At 50.2% G+C, this 19,761-nt stretch overlaps 1 protein-coding gene across 5 annotated transcripts in view; it reads right to left on the bottom strand.

The window, feature by feature from the left end:
• Window positions 1–19,761, bottom strand: part of Mical2 (microtubule associated monooxygenase, calponin and LIM domain containing 2) — a 191,101-nt gene that overhangs the window by 29,159 nt on the left and 142,181 nt on the right. For 4 of the 5 annotated variants that reach the window (XM_076550354.1, XM_076550361.1, XM_076550364.1 and 1 more), the window contains 4 exons: window positions 16,527–16,708; window positions 8,566–8,640; window positions 4,068–4,216; window positions 1,442–2,723 (listed from right to left, as the gene is read on the bottom strand). In XM_076550354.1, the coding sequence (XP_076406469.1) occupies window positions 1,442–2,723; window positions 4,068–4,216; window positions 8,566–8,640; window positions 16,527–16,708 (1,688 nt within the window). Of the gene's footprint in view, window positions 1–1,441; window positions 2,724–4,067; window positions 4,217–8,565; window positions 8,641–9,803; window positions 9,934–16,526; window positions 16,709–19,761 lie in introns of those variants that run through there. The other variant, XM_076550400.1, reaches the window with a different exon arrangement.

The raw sequence follows: 19,761 nt of genomic DNA, 5'->3' as shown, positions 1-19,761 counted from the left end.
CAGCTCAGTGGGTAAGAACGCTGCTTGCTGTACAAAATGTGAGGAAGACTTGAGTTCAAATTCTCCCGTAAAAAGCTGTGTGCGGCTGCACCCGCTCCTACAATCCGGCACTGTAGGGGAATGGACAGGAGGGCCATGGGGCTTTCATGCTACCAGCAGAATTGCAGGCTCTGTGAAAGACACTGTCTTAAAGGAATAAGAAGTCAGGGAGTAGCTGGGCAGTGGTGGCGCATGCCTTTAATCCCAGCACTTGGGAGGCAGAGCCAGGCGGATCTCTATGAGTTTGAGGCCAGCCTGGGCTACCAAGTGAGTTCCAGGAAAGGCGCAAAGCTACACAGAGAAACCCTGTCTCGATAAACCAAAAAAAAAAAAACAAACAACAACAAACAAACAAACAAACAAACAAACAAACAAAAAGAAGTCAGGGAGTAATTGACCAGGACACCTAGCAACCTCTTCTAGCCTGGAGTGCACACACATGCATGTACACATCCACACATTTGCATATATACCACACACTCACATACCCACATTAAAAAAAAAAAGACATCAGGTATGTGTTTAAATCATCCTTAAAGAAATACATGAAATGTTTGGCAAGGTACAGAAACAACGTGTTCTGCTTTTTCCTATGTATTTCCGTACTGTTTGATTACTCTGACTCTTTGATATATTAATTAAATAATGAACAACAACCAGATTTAAATATAAAAAGTCTCTATTTTCATTGGTAATCAAACATACAGAAAAGTGGTTAGTAATTCAAGGGAAACAAAAAGGTACATGTGTAAAAATGTCCAACCAGCACCATTCATACATTATAAATACATTCACCTACTAGTATGTGTGTGTATATACATATATTACATATATATTTACAAGTTAAACAATCAAATAATGGCTCATTAAATGACAATATTGCTACAAGAAAGAACATTCTTTTAAATCACATTTATATAGATTCTGTGGTTATTTGTGTAATACCTAGAATATAAAGTTGATTTTTAAAATATGCAATTGTATATACATCGCAGTAAAAATGTTCACATAGTCACGGAGAAAAGAAAAGTGGTAGGATTATTGTTAATTTAACTCTTTTTATAACATAATTTCAAGGTTTTTTTTGTTTGTTTTGTTTTGCTTTTTGGATTTCTCTTACAAAATTTTCAAGTTTCCTTCCTTTTTTTCCAACCACATTCATTTCTTTGTGGATCACAAGACAGCTTGGGGGAGTGGGGGCTAGGGATGGAACCCAGGTCATCAGGCCTGGCAGACAGAGCCTCTAAGACCAGCTGAGCCATCACATCAGTCCACTTTTCCCTCTTTGGTCAGAATGAGCTGGAGAAGAAAATCAAAATGCACCGTGCCTGTTTGTGAATCCAGGGAGGCCGCTAACTGCTCAGCATGAACTCTAGACTAGACTACTAAGGAAGCCACTTACGTGTATCGTGCCCTGTAGAAGAAGGATGCGCCACCTGCCCCCGGGAGGTGCTGCCCAAAGGCTGTGCCAGCTTCTCCAAGGATGGGACTCTGTTCCTGGGTGGCCCCTTCTCCTTGGGGCTGTTAAAGAAGTCCCCAATATCCTTTCTCTGTTTGCATTCCTGGAGAAGACTCTCAAAGGATTTATCTTTGAGGCCAAGGGAGGTGACTCTTTTCTTTGGAACTTGAGTGGCATCCTGTAAACTCACTTTCTCCAGGAGGGTAGGGACGTCTTCAATCTTGCTGCGCGGTGGTGGGGATGTGGCTGCAGAGAACATCTTGGATGGACGACTGGGCAGACTCCGGGAGCGGAGGATAGGGTCAGGAAGGCTAAAGTCTGAGGCCTGGGCAGTCTTAGAAGTTGGAGAAGCCAGAGAGAAGAAGGCTGAAGCCTTCTTGGCCATGTGTCTCCCTGGAGACTGCTGGTCCCCATCTTTATTGGAACTGGGTTTCCGAAAACTGAAGGAGCGAGTGAAGGCATGTGGCTGGCCCTGGGGCAACGTTTTTGGCTCCAGTTTAGGGCAGGTCTTCTTTCCACCTTCCGAATTGGGGAGCAGAGACTTTAGGATGGCATTTGCTATGAGCCTCAGGGGAGACTTGGGTGGAGGCACTTCTCGTTCCCGGGGCGCCTTGACAGTCGGGGGACGCAATTCCTCTGGGGTGCCTGTCTGGGATAGTAGTTTCTCTTTCACTGCCCGAGGGAGGGTAGAGGATTTCAGGGTCTGGCCTCTGCCATTCTCCGCTCTTTCCTGGGAGAGTTGCTCCCCAGCCTTGTGCTCAGGGGTAGAATCACCCCAGTCTAGCAACATGGTTTTCTGCTCCTGTGTGAGAACTAATTTCTTCAAACCCAACTTCCTCTCCTCAGACAGCTCTGGGCCACCTGTCTGTCCCCTCCTGGGTCTCTCCTTCAGTTCTCTTGGGTTCCCTGCAGCCCCAAGAGCTAGGTTTTGATGGGACGAAAGCTGGTCCTCCCCTGCAACGGGGTGGGAATCTTTGTACGTGCTTTTGGTGCTCCCAAGAGGAGCCCGTCCTTCCCTGCAGTCCTCTGAAGCCATTTCCACAGGGCTGCTGAGGTCTTCTCCAATGGGGTTCCCCAGGCCTGTGCTCTCCAGCCTGGGGCCATGAGGCAGATAGAGAGGCATTTCCTTCAAGGTCCCTTGAGCCCTGGCACGTCTCAGGTAGAGTGGAGCAGGGCTAATATCACCTCTGGAGGCTGGCAGGGAGTGGAGGCTGTAAGCTGGCACCTACAGGGGATGGGCAGAAATACCAGTTATTAAAACTCCCAGTGTTATTAGAGCTCCCATTTCTATGGGGAAGGTGAGTGTCCATGCACGTATCACTTTCTCCCTTTCTGCTGCTCTTAGATCCTCAAAGTCAGAGGAAGTTTCAGAAAGCTCCTTCTTTGTTCCAAGTGGCCGTTAGGAATTTGCTGGCATCTACCTACAGTCCCCCAACATGCTCTAACCAAAGACCATTAAAGGCTCTCGAATAAGTGGAGAAAAAGCCAGCTAGGAAAGCCTAGGCATGGCTGCTACTCTTGACAAGCTCCTGAGCAGTAAACATAGGTAGGATGGGGTGGGTTCCTCATGGTTTGTTCAAATACTGCCTTTACTAAAGGTATACTTTGCTGACATCCAAGAAGTCAGTTTCTCCAACCGTGGTTCGTGGGCTGTCTAGGTAAGGAGTTACAGTTCTTCTTCTTAGCTGAAGTATTGGTAGTGAAGCCTTTGGGACTTTCTGAGAACCTTTCTAAATGGTCACACTTCACACCATTGTAGAATCAATATTTCAAGCATATGGGAACTTGGAAGAATATGAGTGGACTCTACAAAGAGTGGCAATGTCCTGCCAAGACTCCTGGTGCCCGAGCAGCAGGCCACAGGGCAGAGGGCCTCAAAAGAGTACACACCTTTTTCTGTCTTGAAGACTCCACAGAGTCTAGCACAGTCCTAGCAGGTTACAGAGACCGCAGGATGCACATGAAAAGAAAGAATCCAGCCATCCATTGCCGTGGTGATGTTTTCTGTTCTAGACAGATACTGCCCTCAAGGTCCTTGGATGCTGCTGAGACCACCCTTATTTCTGGGCCTATCACCCTTTGGCTGTTCTTCCCTGTGTGAACTTCCTCAGGGGCATATGTACTATGCCCATCTCCCACACAATGCTGAAGGGGGTGATTGTTCATGAGAGTGGCCCAGGAGGGGCAAAGTGAGTTTTTATGAAAGATACATATAAAGAATATCCAGAGAAGCTGGGTGGTGGTGGCACATGCCTTTAATCCCAGCACTTGGGAGGCAGAGCCAGGCGGATCTCTGTGAGTTCGAGGCCAGCCTGTGTGAGTTCCAGGATAGGAGCAAAGCTACACAGAGAAACCCTGTCTCGAAAAACAAAAAACAAACAAAACAAAACAAAACAAAAAACCAAACCAAAACAAAACAAAACCAGTATCCAGAGGCCTGTCTCTTCCTTGGCTTTGCACCTGAAAGGGACCTGTGAGCACTTAGAATCCAGAATTAAGTATGGCGGTAGTGAGGAGCATGGAAAGTCGGCATTGCCATGGCTTGTGCAGAGCCCTTGAGAGCACTTACCTGAGGAGAGGAGGAATTCTCTGAAGTGTGCCCAGGTACACTGGCTGAGGAAAAGAAAGACGGCAGAGAAGATGAAGAAGGTAAAGATGGAGGAGGAGGAGGAGGCTCCTTTGGAGGCGATGGTGCTCTTCTGTTCATGGGTGTTGAATCTATGAAGGAAACAACACACTCCATAGTTGCCTTGTTTTTAGCACAAATAAGAGAAGACTGTGGGTGGATCTTCAGTTTTAGGAAGGAAGATGCTGGGGATGGACTCAGAGGTAGGGCCTTAGTGCCCACAGCTTGGGACTTGGCAGCAGGGTTCTGGAGGAGAAGTCATGGAAGGGAGTCAGTGTTTCCGACTTCCGTAAGACTGTTTGCTCCTGGGAGATGTGAGCCCAACCCACAGAGTGCTTTTTGGAGACGGACATTTACTGCTAACGTTTCCCTGAAGTCATGGTGGTCAGGAGCTGGGATTGCACTAAATCTCTCTGTCAATAAACCATCTGAGGTTTCTTTCCACAAGATGTCAGACCATTAGTTGTGGGCACAGACAGGATAGATGCTTAGTCCTAATGAAATGGGTTCTCCCTCTCCGGTGTGTGCCGCTGAGGGGCTCTCAGACAAGGTGGTTAGCTTGAGATCTTCTGGGAACCCCAGGGAGGGAGGTTACACCCACATCAACGGTTCGAACCACACAGAATGAATGGGTCCTTGCCAAACTTCTGTGGCTCAGGGAACAGACAGGAAGCAGTGTGTCTGTTCAGAGATGCATGAGAAAGGAGCGAGGCTGGCCTCTGGGGAGGAGCCCAGTTCTGAGCTGTGGGCAGCTGAAATCATCTGGTCCCGCAAGAGCAGGATTCTGACAGTGCAGCCTGGGAAGTCATTCAGACCCATGATTTGCTGACACTTCCTGTTCCTCGTCACTTCTTCTTCTTCCCCTCCAACTTGGTAACCTTCAATCTGTGATGTCAAGTATTCTATCTCCAGACGGGAGCATTTCAGATAACTTGTACACCGTCTTTCATGGGCATGCTCTGTGCTTCATCCCCAGGCCGCCACAAAACCACTGCGGCCCACAGCAGTCTTCCCTAGGCACATCCTGGGACTGTGGATCTCACTACCTGGTTCTCTCATCCAGTACCTCAACTCCCTGCTTCCTGTGGCTCAGGTGGGCCATTCAGATTTCCCTTTGGTGTGTCCAATCTACAGGTTCTACACATCTGCACTTCTTAGTTCAACCCAAGTCTCAGGCCTCAGTTCCCCCACAGCTCTAGGTGATAGGCACCTGCTCAGGTACTCAAACTATGCTTTTGTTACCCTGAGCAAATTCAAGGAACTTAATGATACAGAGTCAGGGGGCTCTGGGGACACAAGTCTGGAAGAAAAGCCACGCCTAAGTTCCCTCCACTCAAGAAGAGTTCCACACATCTTTCAGGGGGACACGGGTGGACTTTTAGTATGCTTTTTGCTCTCCTCACACAAAGGCAAACTTGTTAGGCAGTGCAGGACATGCCAGGCATAGGCTCTGAAAAGATGGCTCTGTATACACGTGGTCCGTGGGCTTCTACAGTGTACCCCACCCTTGCCTCATGATGTTTCGGAGGGAAAAGGTAACTGCAGGAACACAGCTGCTGTGAAGGTGGGCAAGGAGGAGGTCCCGGAAGAAAGGCTCTCAGCTGCCAGGAGCTGAGCAGGGGAGCGCTGGCCTCCATCCCATCACCCGCACCCCATCTCAGCCCACAACAGGATGGCTCGAGCCTAAAAAGGCAAAACTTATGAGTCAGTTGCTGTCTTGCTTCTTGCCCCCGGTTGCTAAATTCCTGCCAAATTCCTTCTCCCCCTCTTCTTCGCCCCCTCACTCTGCTCCCTGCCATCCTCTGAATCAGGCGCCTTAAGTAGCCTCAAAAGTCCCCTCAGCGCCACAGACTGTCCCTTTGTTCCTCTGAGGAGTCACAGGGGACCTTGAGACAAGGGACCAGGGATACTTTGTGATACAAGCTAGACAGAAAAGTCTTGGGATCTACAAGGTTGTGACCCAGAAGTTGTCTCCTTCTTCTTCCTCTGATCCCAGGCCCCATCCCTGTGGTGGAGTCTCTGGCTACAAGGTCCTTGTGTATTATCGTAAAGACAGAACTTGTGGAAGGCTTGAGAAACGGAGACATGGAGGCCCTGTCTCTCTTTTGTCCTTGGGCCAAGTCATTGCCCAAGGGCCAGGCCTGACTCCAGAAGGGGAAAGAAAGGCCAGCGAAGGGCTGAGGGATGGGAAATCTCTCCTGTGAGACGAGTAACGTCTTCTAGCTCCTCTGAAAGATGATAAACTGGGGACCTCAGGACATTTACAGCTGTTCACATTTACAACTGATGTGAGCAAGTTGCTTACCTCCGGAGTCCTCATCCAAAAAGTACACACGACCATGCAGACATTGCTAGCTTAGTACAAATCACACTCACTTCCCTCCTCTTGCACACAAACCATCAGCAAAGATACCGAGAGACCCGCCATCTGTTTCAGAGGGAATGGGACACCCAGACCAGCCAGGGTTTCTCTAACTCTTGGCCTAGGAATTCATTCTTTGTCTGCTTAATTCCTCCTCTCCAGTGCTTGCCCCGGCACTCTCGGATGGCCCGGCCAGGCTACTCTGTCCTCTGTAGGGCACAGGATCTGAGTGCTGCTGGATCTTGGGTTCTTTTGTATCAAAGGGGTTGATAAGCAGACCTGGGCCAGGATTACAGCCTCTGTGCCCATTGGTGAAATTCCTTGTGCTACTTCTTCTTGGCTTTGAGGGCAGTGGTGGCCTTTCCCCTGATGGTGGAGGTCACACTAAACATGTTCAGCATGGAAAGGATGCCTGTGTTCTATCTCCTATTGACTGTCAAACCTTCTTTGGGGGCATAGGGTTCTTGATTTTTGGGATTGTCAGGAGTATTGGGATCCCTGGTGCCCCTGCTTCCTAGAATTTGGAGGCTATGAAGTACTCAGTCTTCTCAAAGTCTTGGAGCGCCCTCTAGGGGCAGAAGCTTGCAAGTCTGAACCCATATGCTGTTTCATTGTGCCCAATCCAACCAACTTTCCAGCTTCCTTCCTTCCTTCCTTCCTTCCTTCCTTCCTTCCTTCCTTCCTTCCTTCCTTCCTTCCTTCCTTCCTTCCTTCCTTCCTCCCTCCCTCCCTCCATCCCTTCCTCCCTCCCTCCCTCCCTCTGTCCCTCCCTCCCTCTCTCCTACTCATAAACAAGAACTCCTTTGGACCAGACATTGCTAGGCCACAGAAACAACAGGGTCAAGCCCTGCTCACATTCAGCGTCACTGGGTACTTAAGACCCACACCCTATATTCATTAATAACTGAACACTGAAGTCTCCAGGTCAGTCCCCAAACCCCACCTCTGGGTAACAGAATTGTCTTGTTTTCTAGAATCCCTGGCCCTGCTGTTTGCCAGTCTCACCCCATGCTGGGAGCTTGCTGAGGACAGACTGAGCTCTCTGACACTGGTGATGCTCAGAAATGTTGGGATAGCCTCAACACCCAGGAGGACCGGCCTGAGAGCAGGATCCTAGTGCTTCTGAACCTCCAGGCACAGGGTGAGAAGACTCCTCTGTGCTCTCACATTTACCCCCCCCCCCCCCGGGGGAGCTCAGATGAGTCAGCTACCATTTTAGCTTATCCCCAGGTATGCAGATCTGGTCTAGCTCCAAAGGTGGCCCTTGTCCTGGGGAGACACAATGAGAGGCGATGAGTCTGGGGGTTGGTGGGAAATGACTCACTGGCCCGGAATCAGGCTGACTCAGAAAGAGGGAGAGTTGGGGCTTCTGCCCAAGGCCTCCCTGGGGTCAGCCTTGGAGAGGGAACATGGATACAAAGGGAGGCAGGAGGGGGTGAGGGGCTCACAGCAGGATGGAGCCCCAGCTTCTCACTCAAGGGTTCTGGGGGGGAATTCTGTTGCTGTGTGACTATGTGTACATGGTCACTATACCTCTTGTGGGAGCCCTGGAACTCACCCAGGGGCCAAGACCTGCTCAGAAGAAACAAACTCTCTCTCTCTCTCTCTCTCTCTCTCTCTCTCTCTCTCTCTCTCTCTCTCTCTCTCTCTGTGTGTGTGTGTGTGTGTGTATTTGTGAGTGTTTACACTCATGTTCTAGTGCAAGCTGCTACCTTCATGCCTTGGCCACAATGACATGGAGCCAAAAGGGGATCTAGTCCAGTTCCTGGGACAGAACCAAGCGCCTGGCTCTCAGTCTCTCCTCCTCTTCCTCATTTCAAACTTGGAGCTCATGACTGAGAGGGCTCTGTTCTGGTGAAAGTATAAGCACTGGGATTTCAGAGTGGAGAGAGAGGCCTGGGGAGGTCCCAGATCCCTCGGCAAATGCTTCTAGTTAGCAGTGGAAATCGAGTCAAGCTAATGGTTTTTCTTGCCCTCATATCCCAGGCTATGCCAGAGAAGATACCATGTAAGGAATGAGAGCAATGCCTCCCCACCCCTGGACCCCCCTTCCCCCCACCGCCCCCCTTCATGACTCACTGGACGGGAATTTTCTTCTCCAGTTCTGGTATTTGCTTGGAGCTGGAGACTGGAGGCTGTGGGTCCTTTGCAGAGCTGTGGTGGAAAACAGAAAGGGGCAGGGAAGACGGAAGAGTTTGTTAGTGTGCAGGAGAAGAATTGGTCTCCTGTGGCGTTCTCACCAAAAGTTAGCAGGCAAGCACTTAGGACAGACAGACACTTCCTCTTAACACACTGTACTTCTCTGACCCCATCCTACTTTCCCCTTCCTCCCTCCCCTCTTCCCTCCCTCCCTCCCTCCCTCCCTCATTCTTCATCAGATAATTATACAGGAAGCTGGGGAGATGGTTCAGGAGATAACCTGGGTTTGATCCCTGAAACCCAAATAAAGATCTGGGAGCGGGAGAGATGGTCCTCCTCAGGGAAGAGCATACAATTGGTTGTCCAGTGCTAAATGGTCAGCCCTGAAAACATACATACAGGTGACATTATATAAACTCAGGAGGTTATATTTATGAATATATGTGTACATACAAATACTTGTATGCATGCTAAAACAATTAAGGAAAGAAGAGGCCATGAATTTGAAGGAGGGTGGGGAAGGGTTTATAGAAGGGTTTGGAGGGAGGAAAGGGAAGGGAGAAATGTAATTAAATTACAATCTCAAAAAGAGCAAAACAAACCAAAACAACAACAACAAAAAACCCCAATCTGCCATAGAGGCGTGCATCTATTGTAGCACTCCCAGTGGGATGGTGGCAGACAGAGGCTCGGTGGAAAGCTCACAGCCCAGCTGGTCTGCAGTATACTGTATGGAAACAATAGGAGGAACCCTGTCTCAATAGAGCAGCAGGTGAGAACTCCTCAAAGTTGGGTTCCTAATGGAAGCATGTTTGCAGGACCCCGTGTGTTTCTCCTCTGCCTGGTGGGGCCTTGAGCACAGGCACTGGCCGTTCTGAATCTGAGGACAGGCGTGGGATCCAAATGCTTCCTGTTCCCACACTGAACTCTAATGCTCAGGCGTCTGTGTTTCCTTCAGAGAGGAAGGAGGGGCGTGCGTGCACATCTGAGGGGCAGAAGATGGAACTGGGTGGGGGGGAAAGACACCCATGGGAGGGTGTGGGAGAAGGGGTGGAGAAGGTTTGAACACAGAGCTCTCTGAATCCAAGACCTGACCAGTGAGTGCTCTCTCATCTCACCCAGACATTTCACCCCTGCCCTTATGAGCTGACCCTCAGGACTGCCATGCCAGCCACTACCTTGGGTTTCCTTTCTCAGGACAAGATCCTTCAGCTCCTTAGGGTCTCTGCTTTAGACTGTGGGATGGTGGAACTGATGGCCCAGAGGCACCACTGGTAGAAATAGGGCACTGAGGCACAATTTTACCACGGCAGGAACAATAGTGAGGTCACAATATAACTGGAGTCCTAGGTCAGAGACCTGACTCCACAGCTGATGGTTGGAGTGAGAAATGTCCCCACAGGCTCAGGTTCTTGAAGACCTGCTCCCCGGTTGGTGGCACTGGAGGAGATGTGTCGTTGAGAGGGGTGGGCTTTGGGAATACGTAACCTCACTCTACTTTTGGTGTATTTCCTGCTTCGTGTTTGCCATTGAAGACATGAGCTCTCAGCGTCTCGCTCCGGCCACCATGCCTGCCGCATGCTGCCATGCCTCCCTGACATTCTGGACTCTCATCCCTCCGGAACCGTGAGCCCAAATAAACCCTTCCTTCTCTAAGTTGTCCTGGCCATGGTGGTTTACCTCACACAGGTTCCCACACGTCAAGCTTGCCCTGGAGAAAATGAGCAGAAATCATGGTGGAAATGCAGGGAAGGGTGTTAAACAGCATCCTTAAGGGAGTAGAAAGCGAGCGTTCGAGCCCATCTGTGGGGCACTGGCATGAGCTCTGGGCCAAGAACTGGGTCAGGAGGCAAGAGGTCAAAGTTGAGGTGTGGTCTGGTTAATCAGTGCTCTGTTCTGGCTGTGCACAGTGAGGAGAAGCAGACGTTTTGACGATCTCGGCTTGGGGGTGGGGGTGGGGGTGGGCTTGTGTAATCTCATCACGGGATGACCCGCTTGCCAGGCTCTGCTGGTCTGGAGTCTAAGAGGTGGCGGTAGGTTTAGGACAATGACTGAAAACTTCTGGGGCCTGGAACAGGATATTATAATGACTAAAAGTAAATCCAGCATTGCTCTGTTCTGTGTGCCTTCATGAAGCCATGGGGGACGGGGTGGGGAAGGTAGCACAGGTGTCACTTGGCGTGACACAGCCACTCCTGGAGTGATTAACGTGCAGTGGTCTGGCCCAAAGTTTGGACAAAGACAGATGCAAACTCGAATAGAAAAGCCAGATGTTTACCTTGCTCTGTATTACCTCATGGGCCCAAGTGAGGAACAGTGTTTTTTTTTTTTTTCTTTTACTGTTGAGATTATAATTACGTCATTTTTCCTTTCCCTCCGGGCCCTCCCATATACCTCTCCTTCCTCGCTTTCTAACTCATGGCCGTTTTCTTCATTGTTATTGCTGCATGCATATATGCATGTGTATGTGCATATCCTCCGAACTATAACCCGCTCTGTCTGTGTATTGTTACCCGGATGTGTGTTTTCAGGGCTGACCACTCGGTATTGGACCACCAGTTCATGTGTTCTTCCTGGGGGGGGGGGGCTGCCCGGCCCACTCTTGGCATTCCTTAGCTGACTACAGTTCTTTGTGTAAGGCTGGGGCCACATAGGCTTGCTCCTGTCCACTCTGGCATGTCTAGTGTTGTCCTTGTTCAGCTTGAGACTTGACGGGTGTAGCATCTGCCATGACTAGGAGACAATCTCACAGCAAACTCCCTGGTCCTCTGGCTCTTTCAATCTTTTGCCCCCCTCTGGAGCTATCACTTTTTAGCAAAAGAAACTCGCTCTCCCTCGACTCCCCGCTCTCTTTTCTTTCCCTTCCTTTGTGTTTTGAACATGTCTTACTGTGCAGCACTGACTGGCCTGGATCTTGCTGTGCTTACCAGGCCGACCTCAGGTTAGCAGCGACCCTCCTCCCTCTGCTTTCACAGTGCTGGGATTACTGGTGTGCACACTCACATCTTTCCTGAGTGCTGGGATTATGGGTGTGCACTCACATCTTTCCTGAGTGCTGGGATTATGGGTGTGCACACTCACCTTTCCCAAGTGCTGGGATTACAAATGTGCACACTCGAATCTGGAAAAGAAATTTCTAGCCAGGTGGTGGTGGCGGTGGTGGCGGTGGCGGCGCACGCCTTTAATCCCAGCACTCGGGAGGCAGAGGCAGGCAGATCTTTGTGAGTTCAATGCCAGCCTGGTCTATAGAGTGAGATCCAGGAAAGGCGCAAAGCTACACAGAGAAACCCTGTCTCGAAAAAACAAACAAACAAAAAATTTCTAAGCAGCTTTTAGAGCAATGATTTATCTAGCAGTATTCAACAGCTTGTGCTCTATATGTACCGATCAACTTTGTATAAAGTTTTTTTTTTTTTTTTAAATGTGTATGAGTGTTTGCCTGCATGTATGTCTGTGTACCGTGTGCATGCCTGGTACCCTCAGAGGCCAGAAGAGTATGTCAGATTCCCTGGAGCTGGAGTTACAGGCAGTCATGAGCCAGTATGCGGGTACTGGGAACCGAACTTGGGTCCTCTGCAAGGGTAGCAAGGGCTTTTCTGAGTCATCTCTCCAGCCCCACTTTGTATTAATTTTAAAGGAGTGCGTTTGGAGCTCACAGTACACAGCCTGTTTGGGAAAAGGAGTAGAGGGCAAGCATTTAGCCAGATGCGTTTGATCTGGTTTTATTGTTACACACTAGCCAGTGTTCTTCCTGTCCTGCAGCTGCCTCAAATGCCTGCTTAACGATGGAGAATACCAACTTGTTTAGGCTGGAACAACTCGGGGACAGATTGCCCTCTTAAACCATATTAGTTTCTGTCCATGAACTTGATGAATTAGATAGCTCCGCTTAGTTGCTTTGGGCACGCACCACAGCTACTTCATTGAGGCATGCCAGGAAGCTGCCCTGCTGTGATGTCTAAAGCACAGGCGTGCTGACCTGCATCCCGGCGTTTGGGATTCTTTTACCAAATGTAGACACTTGATTTGGCTTTAGGTCCGCAGAGCCTGGCTCTTGGGTGTTGGGGATCTGGGACTATGCCTTTAACTCAGGATTTATATGAACCACTGAATGGGGTTCTTAAGCTTTGGGTTTAAGTGTCCCAAAGGGCTACTGTGTTAAAAGCTTGGTCTTAGCCTGTGGTGCTGGGGGAGGTGGTGGAAGCTTTAGGAGTCGGGTCTAGTGGAAGGGAATTGGGTCACTGGGCTTGTAGCCTTGAAGGGACATAAGGACCCTTGCTCCTGCCTGGTTTTTCACTTCTGAGATTCTACCAGGCGAGCAGTTTTCTTCTCTGGAATATACTGCCCCACCAAAGGCCCAAAGGCAGCTGGGCCAAGAGAGCAGGAGCCACAGCAAGCCAGAGTCTATCTCAGGCATTTCCTCACAGCAGTGGAAAGCGGAGTGAGACACAGAGAGTTTAAATGAGTGTTTTCCATAACACAAGGGTTTACATTGCTTCACACCTTCATCTCTTCGGGAAGGTTCTATGTTGACGAACTTGGAGGGTCTGGAAGGTTGCTTGGCATGCTAAGGCAGTCCTGGCAATCTCTTGCTAAATGATGGTAAAATGCACTAACAGAAAAAGGACCATTCAGGCCATCGTCCTTTTACATGTACTCCTTTGTTGTAAGAGGATAAAACCAGAGACAACCAAATAAAAATGATGGAGGGGGGGGAGGGTTTTGTCTCCCCTAGGGCTGTTGTGGATAACACTGCTGTGGTCATGGCTGTACAGACCAGGAGTCTTGAAAACAGTATCCGTCTCTTACCCAGCCTCCTCTGAAACCACCAGGAGGCAGTGATGCAGGTGAGCGTTGTGGCTGGTGAACCTCCATGAGATCCACCAGTGGGGTTAGTCCTGTGCTATTTGGGAAAGTGATGGGCTTACTTCATCACCATGATGCATGGTAGTGTGAACTATCTAAAGGAGGAGAGACTTATTAGGCATCAGGGTTTTAGAGGGGTCACTCCATAGTCAGCTGGGTCCATTGCTATGGGCCTCTGGGGAGGCAGAGCATCATATAGTGGAGCGAACTGTCCCACTGGGAAGCAGAGAGAGTGGGAGGAAGAATCTGGGGATAGGATGTGCCTTTGAAAGGCACACCCACAGGCACTTACTTCTTCCAACTAGGCCCCACACTCTCTCGTGGCCTCGTTGATAAGTTAATCCACTGAAGTTAGCACCATTCATGATCTAATTAGCTGTCAATAGCTGGGACCAAGCCTTCAACACATGAGCATTGGGCGGGGGTTGGAGGGCAGATAGGGGAGAGATATGTCATATCTAAGCTGCAGCATCTATGTAAGAAATGTTGCACTTACACTGGGGCTTGTCTGTCAATCATCATCAAGACTGCCGAAGACTGAGTCAAGAAAGGATTGGAAGTCATATGGTCTACCCGTTTTTCTATCTGCTCAGTGATTCACTGTAAAGTCGGGCTTTATTGTAGAGTATATTACAGAATATTTTACTGTAGAATCAAATTCTCTAGTTTCTGAGGGCCAACCCATGCTTCAGGTCTTGGTATGCCCTTCCCTGCCAGCACAGGGTACCTAAAAACCAGACATAGGCAGCCACTGTTAAGGACATGACCTAGGACATCTCTCGACATCATTTATTTTACAGAAGCCAGGAGCTTTCTGTAGAGTTAATCATGGTGCTGGTTAGGTTTTTGCAAATTGACAGGAACCTAGACATATCTGGGAAGAGGGAACGCCTCCTCCTGTGGGCATGTCTGTGGAGGTATTTCCTTAACTGCTAATGATGTAGGAGGGCCCAGCCCACTGAGGGCGGTGTCACCCTTAGGCAGGTGGCTGGGCTGTGTAAGAAAGGTAGTGGAGTAAGCAGCATTCCTCCACAGCTGCTACTCCAGGTCCTGCCTCCAGGTCCTGCCTCCCGGTCCTGCCTCCAGGTCCTGCCTCCAGATTCCTGCCTCCAGGTCCTGCCTCCAGGTCCCTGCCTCTAGGTTCCTGCCTCCAGGTCCTGCCTTTAGGTTCCTGCCTCCAGGTCCTGCCTCCAGGTCCTGCCTCCAGGTTCCTGCCTCCAGGTCCTGCCTCCAGGTTCCTGCCTCCAGGTTCTTGCCTCCAGGTTCCTGCCTCCAGGTCCTGCCTCCAGGTTCCTGCCTCCAGGTTCCTGCCTCCAGGTCCTGCCTCCAGGTTCCTGCCTCCAGGTCCTGCCTCCAGGTTCCTGCCTCCAGGTTCTTGCCTCCAGGTTCCTGCCTCCAGGTCCTGCCTCCAGGTCCTGCCTCCAGATTCCTGCCTCCAGGTTCTGCCTCCAGGTCCTGCCTCCAGGTTCCTGCCTCCAGGTCCTGCCTCCAGGTTCCTGCCTCCAGGTTCCTGCTTTGAGTCTTCCCCTTGCTTTCATCATTATGGACTATAACCTGTAAGCCAAATAAACCCTTTTCTCCCCACGTTGGTTTTCAGTGTTTTATCATGGCAGCAGAGTTACAAACTCAGACAAGCGTTGAGAAAAGTTGTGTCAGCGCACACCTACAAACCAATGTGTTTTTCCTCTTTGACAGTGAGAACAATCATCTCTGAGTTTCCCTCTAAACTGGCGAAACTGTTTCCTTCTGAACAGTTTTAAACTGGCTGTTTAGAATTATGGCCTGCCTCTCTGGAGTCTTTGCCTCCTAAACTGGCTTTGTTATTCTTGATCCAGAAGCTTTATTTTTCATACAGACAGACACATAATTCTAATTTACAGCATCCAGGCATATTGCTTCAAGTCCCATGGAGGAGAAAGGAGACTCAGAGGAAAGGGTGAATGGCAGGCAGGCTTCCCTCTGTCAGGGTTATGCTTAGGATTAAGTTTTTGTTTTGTTTTTGTTTTTGAGATAGGGTTTTACCCTGTAGCCCAGGTTGGGTCTAACTTCAAATTTGTGGCAATCTTCCTGCCTAATGCGCTGAGTTCTGGGATTACAGGCATTAGCCATATACCGTGCCTGTCCACTTCCTAGTCTTTCAAGGCCCACATTGAAGGTTAAATTCAGAGTTTCCAAGGCTTGGAAATGGCTATACAAGTGTCTGTGTTTGTTTTGGCCGAGCTCTTCCCAGGCCTGGTCTTCTGGAAACCCCCACTCTGGTGAGGACCAGCTGGCGATTCTTCTCTTGGCCACCAGAGGGCAATGCAGGACAAGTTGACCACCAGCTCTCACAGGCCATTTAAAGCTGTTGGTCCTTCAGGCAGCAGATTTCTATGGCCCTGCAGGGGTCCCCAGGAAGTCAGAGGATGTCCTGATTTGCTGCTATGTGGCTGTTGACTGAGTCCAGAGCTGGGCTACTAAAGGCAAATTCTTAGCTGGCTGGAGCTTAGGAGTGGAGTCACCAGCCCTGGCCACATGGCTCACTGGCTGGAGATCATAGCATGCCCCACAGAATGAGCTGGATGCCACTCACCTCACATGTGAACTTAGAGATGAAAAGGGGTCATGTGTGAAGAAGGTTCCAGTAGAAAAAGTACCCTCATTACTGTGTAGGTTACCTTTGGGTGTATCTCATCTACCCCCTCACACACCAGTAACACCTCCTGTGGCACCCCGAGAGGTATGCTCAAGGGGTCCTAGGAGACTGAGTTACCTAGGGCTACATAGCAACCAGACTCATGTTCCTTCTCTCAAACACTATGGGATGCTGGAGGGGCCCCTGAGACACGAGGAGGCGGTTCCAGGCAAAGACCTAGATTTCCTTATCTGTGACAGCCAATGACATGCGGCAGCTGCCTAGAACTACTGGATGTCCTCCTACTTGTGACCCCAATGCTTCTGGAGGAGTCTAGGTCTGATCCTGACCCCCTGTCTGTACCTGGTCCCTGCTCCCTCTCTGTGTTCCCGGATGAAGCCTGGTGGACCCTTTAACTTACCAGGGCTAGCTTGTGGCTCCTCGTGGTGCAGGAGAGAGCCTGGTCCAGTCAGGGGCTCCCTCAGGGAGCTGTGCCGGGTTGGGGGCTTTGATAGAGGCGTGGATTCTGGAAGCTGGGGCCTCTCTTTGCAGCCCTTTGCACAGGGGACTCCGATGCTGCCATAGTCAGATTCTGCATCAGAGCTGAAGGAGGAAGAGGAGGGTGAGCCAGAGGCTCTAGAACCCCACCCCACCCCCACACTCCATGTCCTACTCATCACCTTGGACAGTCCTCAGGGGCCTGGAGCAAGGGTGTCAGCTCAGCTACCTCTGTGCCTGGGCCCAGACTTAGCTCGGTCATGTCCTGGATTATTAGATTCCCATGCTAAGGGGGTGGCTCCCAATACCTCAGCATGTGACTGCGTTTAGAGAGAGGGCCATTAAAGAGGTGACTGAGTTAAAATGAGGTCATTATGGTGGGCCCTAATCCTGTGATTGGTGCCCTTATAGCAAGAAACTGGGACACAAATGCACCTAGAAGGTGGCTGTCATTGCAAACAGGAAGATCCATCTACAGGCCAGGGAGAGGCTTGAGATAGACCCCTTTTCCCTCAGAGCCCCCAGGAGAATTCTCCTCTGCCACCCTTTGATCTCATACTTGTCATATGACAGTTTCCTCTGATACTGACACAGTCCATTCTGCAGGGAAGCTCCACAAGCAGGAAAGTAAACAACTCAAAATGCTTCAGGAAGTCCCTGAATCTGACTAGATCGACCAAACCCCGCCCCGCCAGAGTAAGCAATAAAAGTCAAGCGTCCCCCTCAGATGAGAGAGAGCTGAGCAGCCAAGAAGACTCAGACAAGCTGAGGTACAAGGAGGCTCTGAGAGTAGATCACCTGGAAGGAGCAGAAACCAGCCAAGCTGCCCAGAAGAGGTTTAGACTGACTGCATCACCTGGAAAGAACACTCTCTGACCTATTGAGCTGCCTGCAGGCTGTGCAGTGTGCTCCAGGTTCCCAGCTTTGTGAGCTGTCACCCATGCTGGGGTGGACTTGTTGACTCAGCTGTCTTTGAGTCATTTCTGCACCTTACAAGTAACCCCTCACCTGTATTCCTGTAGGTAACCCCACTAAAGCTCACGGTTCACCCAGTTGGACTTTGGTGGTATCTGCGCTTTGGTCTGTTGTAGGTTCCCTCTCTAGGGTGAGTAGCTGTGTGTTTCATCTCCCACAAAAAGTTTGGTCAGATATTATATTCCAGCCTCCAGAATGTGAGAAGACATTTTCATGAGGCTCCCAGGCTGGGGCGCTGTTCCGACAGTCAGAAGCTCCTACAGCCTGGGACAGAACAGGAAGAAGGTTCGCTCCCAGGTCTCCTGAACCACTTCAGTGAAGGCTGTTCTCACTCTCCTTCCTCCCAAGCCGTGGCTCTAGGGCTGGGGATGTGGGTAAGTTGGTAGAGTGCATGCCCAGCATGCACAAAGTCCTGGGTTCAGTCCCCAGCACCTCATAAACTGAGTGTGGTAGCATACACCTGTAATTCTAGCACTTTGGAGGTAGAGGCAGCGAGATCAAGATTTTAAGACCAGCCTCAGCTGCATAATGAATTTAAGGCCACTCTGGGCCACACGAGACTGCCCCAAACCAAACCCACAAATGGAAACAAAGGCCAACAAGAGTGTGGCTGCTAAGCTCTTTGGGCCAAAGAAGCTCATCTCTAGAGACCTAGCTCCTAACCCACAGAATGGACATGGCTTTCCTCCACCAGCTGTGTGGCTGGGCAGGCGGAAGGAAAACCACAGGGATTCAAGTGGTGTGTGTGTGTGTGTGTGTGTGTGTGTGTGTGTGTGTGTGTGTGTGTCCTCAGAAACTGTGGACTTAATGCTCAATTGCAGACAGTGTCGGCACAGAGACACAGCCCTGTCAAACCCAACAGGCTCAACATCGAGCACTCTGCTTTCCCACAACCCGAAACTCTGCTTTTCCTCACCCTCGGATGCCTCGAGAATATTCCTAATATTCCTACCATCCCTTCAGTAATTCAAGTCAAGACTGGGGAGAAGCCTTTGAGCTCTCTTATTCTCATGTGTAGTCTACCAGCAAATCCGTCACCATGGCTCTGACCCTTGATCCCCAACTCCCAGGAGCCCCAGATTCCTGCAAAGTCTCTCCCTGCCTTCAGTCTCCCCCATCCTGCCTCCTCTGCTCTCCACACCGAAGCCTGTAGATAACCAAACACTGTTCATGGTGTGCCATGTAGAATTTAACTCTCTTTCAATTGTTCCCAGAATAAAATATAAATTCCTTCAAAACCAATCAACCAGTCTTTCTCCCTCCCTCCCTCCTCTCCCTCCTTTCTCTTCCTCCTTCCTCCCCTTCTTCCTCCCTGGTGCTGAGGATTAAACTCAGGCCTAGCACATGCTAGTTAAGTGCTCTACCATTGAACTACACCCAAGCTTCCCAGGATAACCCCGCCCCTACATCACCCATATTGGCTGCTGGCTACGTGGACCTTCCATTCTCTTCCTACACCATTCCCACTGCTCTAGCTGACAGCCAGCTAGATCCAGAACCCATCTGGGCGAGCCCAGCATGGCCAGCACAGTCTCACAGAGGCCCCTTCGCTACTGGCCCACATGTGATGAAAGGGGGCGACCCACTTGCTCCGGGGCTACTTTGGCACTCTGTCACTGTGGTACTTACTCAGTGACTGACAGAGAAACCTTTCCTGGCCATCCAGTCTAAGGTGACCATCCCGACCCTGTTTATAACACAACTCCACTTTCTTTCCCTGCCTGACACATCCGTGGTATTTTTCTCATTTAGTCTTTCCTTGTTTCCCTGGCTGTCTACCCAGGTGATGAAGATATCTGGGAGCAAGGACCTCACCTGGTGTGTGAGTCACAGTCACAGTTACATACTCAGAGTCTAGGCATTCATTAGCAGTTGATACTGATGTTTTCCTGGATGCACTCGGTGTATGTGGGGGCTGGAAGAGGCCCAAAGGCTGTGCTTCTCATAACCACAGTTGGTGTGGATCGGATGGATACTGGGTGCTTAAGAACTATATTCTCCCCTCTGCCCATCTTGGCCTCTCCCTCACCATGTATCAGCATTGGAGGGCCCCAGGAGCCTCTCCCTGTGACAGTGTGCCTGCATGACAATGAACTCCTGGAGGAAAACAGGGCCTTTCCCTTCTCTGAGAAAACGGCAACACAGCCTTGGAGGATTTACTATGCAGCAAGAAATACCGGGCA

This window comes from Peromyscus maniculatus, chromosome 1, assembly GCF_049852395.1.
Source record: "Peromyscus maniculatus bairdii isolate BWxNUB_F1_BW_parent chromosome 1, HU_Pman_BW_mat_3.1, whole genome shotgun sequence".
In the NCBI taxonomy this organism is placed as follows: domain Eukaryota; kingdom Metazoa; phylum Chordata; class Mammalia; order Rodentia; family Cricetidae; genus Peromyscus; species Peromyscus maniculatus.
Note: the sequence above shows the minus strand (reverse complement) of the source record. Positions and strands in the feature narration are given on the sequence as shown.